Genomic DNA, 2,912 nt, shown 5'->3' on the forward strand with positions numbered 1-2,912 from the left:
TTTGAGATTTAATGCCTGTTCAAACTATATGCTGTTCACAATTTCATATTTATATAAGATCATAAAACAACTTGTTCAACTCAATCAAGACAGTTAAAAGCTTGTTTAAATAAGATAATACAAAAAACATCTTCCATTATAGGAAATTCCCCATTTATCGGCAAATGTTTATAAAAGAAATGCCACTAACAACATTACAAACTACAAAGAAACTTCACAATTTCATGACTGGAGATTTCAAACTGGATAAACTGCAATCCAGACGCAATACATGCCAAACAACAAAGAAAGAAACCCAAAACTGTACAAAGCACCCAAACTTTAATATTAGCCAATCTCTTTGCATGCAGTAGCTTTGCAGGTTGTAAGGGCAAAAAACAAAAAGAAACCATCATTTTTTTCACTTGCTTTTATTAGCCTTCATCTCAGCAGCAGCTGATTTGGCAAATGACTTCGCCAAAGTCTTGGGTTTAACAGAATTCTTAGGATTTAGTGCTTTGCGAATCTTAAAGACAGCCATAGCAGTTCCTAACGCATGCCCTGCAGCGCCAAGGCCTTCATGCGTTATGTCCCCCGCTTGTTCTCCATATCTGTAACACCAACAGTACCAAATCAGCAAGCTAAAAAATGAATTTTTTGCAGATAAGACTACTATTTGTCAACTTTAATAATACAAAAATGGGGTATTTACATACATAGCACACAATCCTTATGTATCTACATATCTCACACCAAAACTTCAGCATTTTGGTGTTTTAAACCTTTGCTTGAAAATGTGTATTTTTTTTTTTTAAATGAACATAAAAGTTTACGTCTGAGATAAGATTCAAGATGTGTAAATTTCCATACAAAAATAACAATTCTCTCTAAATAAATGGAGTATTATCAAATGTATTTGTGAAAGAATAATAGATAAATTATAGGTTCTCAAGAAACCCTAAAATACTTGAAATAATGTAAAAATTAGATGCAATGAAAGTTGTAATTAATTAACATTGCTAGTTTCAAGTGGTAACAAAGGCATACCTGTGGGACACAAGCCCTGTTGTCACAACTGATGATGTTTGCAACACATTCCTACCCATCACTTCAACGGCATCAGAAACCTTACCTGCATAGGTAGAGAGAATCAACACTTTAGGTAATATTATAATTTTAATACCCCAAAAAACTAAATCAAAATCCAAAAAAAGCCGTAATACAAAAGACTGATGACAGTCGTGGTAAGATTACTAGAAAGAAAAGGTGCCAAGGGGCATTAACACTTCAAAAATATAAAAAGGGTCTTCTGTCCAATTTGATTAAAATATATTTGGTGTGAGAACAAAATCAACTCCACAGCACTAAGTCTCATAAGATATATATCATTCCACCCCATTCTTATGTATTTACATATCTAACACCTAAACTTCAACATAAATGCCACTTTGCCTATTACAAAAAAAGGTGAATTTTACTCTTTAGTCGTTTAAATGGTGGCATTTTTTATGCAATCTGTGATATTTGGACTGTATAAATGTAACAAGCTATGTTGGTGTTGGATATAAAAATACATGAGCTTTGAGTGATATGCATGTAAATGCTCGGAAAAAAAAATGATTCATGTCCCCGGCTCTCAGCCATTTCAATTTCGTTTAGTTCCTCATTTGACCCTCCAAAACCCAGTGGAGAGGTTAGTGAATTACCAAAAAGGGCAATCTCCCGGGAAAAAAGACCCTCATTTTGGAAAAAAAAAATATATATATATTTTCATTAAATACGGAAAGTGTGAAACTAAACCGCAGTAAAATCAAACAAAAAAAGGTTATGCAAAATGGCAACATACCAAATCCTTCCAGAGTTGCAAGGGCAATCTCCCCGGGAACAAGTCCAAAGAATTTCTTTCCTACTTTCGAATTTACAATAGAGCCCGTGATAAATCCAGATACATTAACGACACCATTAAGAACTCCGGATACCACTTTCTCAGACATCTTTGTTACCGCCTTAACCCTGTAAAAATAAGCAAAAAACTACTAAATAATCAAAAAAGACATCCAACTTTCAATTCACGAACAAATTAAATCGAAATAATCAAGGAAAAACAAACCTTCTCATTCTTTTCAAAGCATCCTTGCTAACCTCCGTCGGCTGGGAGCAGGGGCCCGTTCTACGTTTCATCATTTCCTCACCCCACTTGAGCCTATCAACTGTAACATCCCCACACCATAAAATTCCTCTTATAAGCTGTCCAGATCCTTTAGCAATCGCCTTCGCAACCGACCCACTATAGTCCTCCACATTGGGGGCGAGAGTCGTCCAATAAACCTCCGATCTCTTTTCAATCATCTCCTTCTTCGGTCCAACAGACATAACCTCTGCCGGCGTCACCTCTTTCGCTACAGACCCATCCAACGCCGACGAGGACGCTTTATCAGGCACCTTCTGCACAGAAAAGCTGCTATAGGCTTCTAAAACACCGTCTAACTTTTTCAGCAACTTCCCCTGCCCCTTCGAAGCAAAAGTTAAACCATAGTTCAGAACCCCATCCGAATCATCCAGCTCAGCGATCTCGGTCTTAGGGACGTGGAGGGAGAAGAAGTAGTGCGAATCGTCCAGCTTGACAGATGCTTCGTCGTGTGCAAGCGGCCACTGGACGCCAGAATCATCATGGTCATCTCCGGCACCGACGCGGGCGAGGACAGCAACTATACTCTCGCCCTGAAGGAGGCGAACAACGGTGAACTCGCCGGAGGCGAGTTCAACGCTTTGGTTGCGATCAATAAGATGGAGAATGGCGCCCGGGATGCGGAGAAAGATCTCTTCCACCGGCGGCGGGAGTGCGGGAGCGGTGGTGTCGGAATCGTGGAATAGATTAGCCAGATCCTTCATGTCGACAGTGGGGTAAAAGGATGAGGATTTAGGATCGGAAG

General features: G+C 38.9%; 1 protein-coding gene across 1 annotated transcript in view; it reads right to left on the bottom strand.

The window, feature by feature from the left end:
* Positions 1-272: 272 nt before the first annotated feature.
* The window catches only part of LOC110023807 (protein EARLY-RESPONSIVE TO DEHYDRATION 7, chloroplastic-like), a 3,019-nt gene continuing 379 nt past the window's right edge, over positions 273-2,912 (bottom strand). The window contains exons 1-4 of the mRNA XM_020723403.1: positions 2,090-2,912; positions 1,826-1,992; positions 1,027-1,111; positions 273-590 (exon numbers count right to left, since the gene is read on the bottom strand). The exon at positions 2,090-2,912 is cut by the window's right edge and continues 379 nt beyond it. Coding sequence (XP_020579062.1) covers positions 401-590; positions 1,027-1,111; positions 1,826-1,992; positions 2,090-2,912 — 1,265 coding nt within the window. The 3' untranslated portion in view covers positions 273-400. The remainder of the gene's footprint in view (positions 591-1,026; positions 1,112-1,825; positions 1,993-2,089) is intronic.

This window comes from Phalaenopsis equestris, unplaced genomic scaffold (assembly GCF_001263595.1).
Source record: "Phalaenopsis equestris unplaced genomic scaffold, ASM126359v1 Scaffold000232, whole genome shotgun sequence".
Taxonomy (NCBI): Eukaryota; Viridiplantae; Streptophyta; class Magnoliopsida; order Asparagales; family Orchidaceae; genus Phalaenopsis; species Phalaenopsis equestris.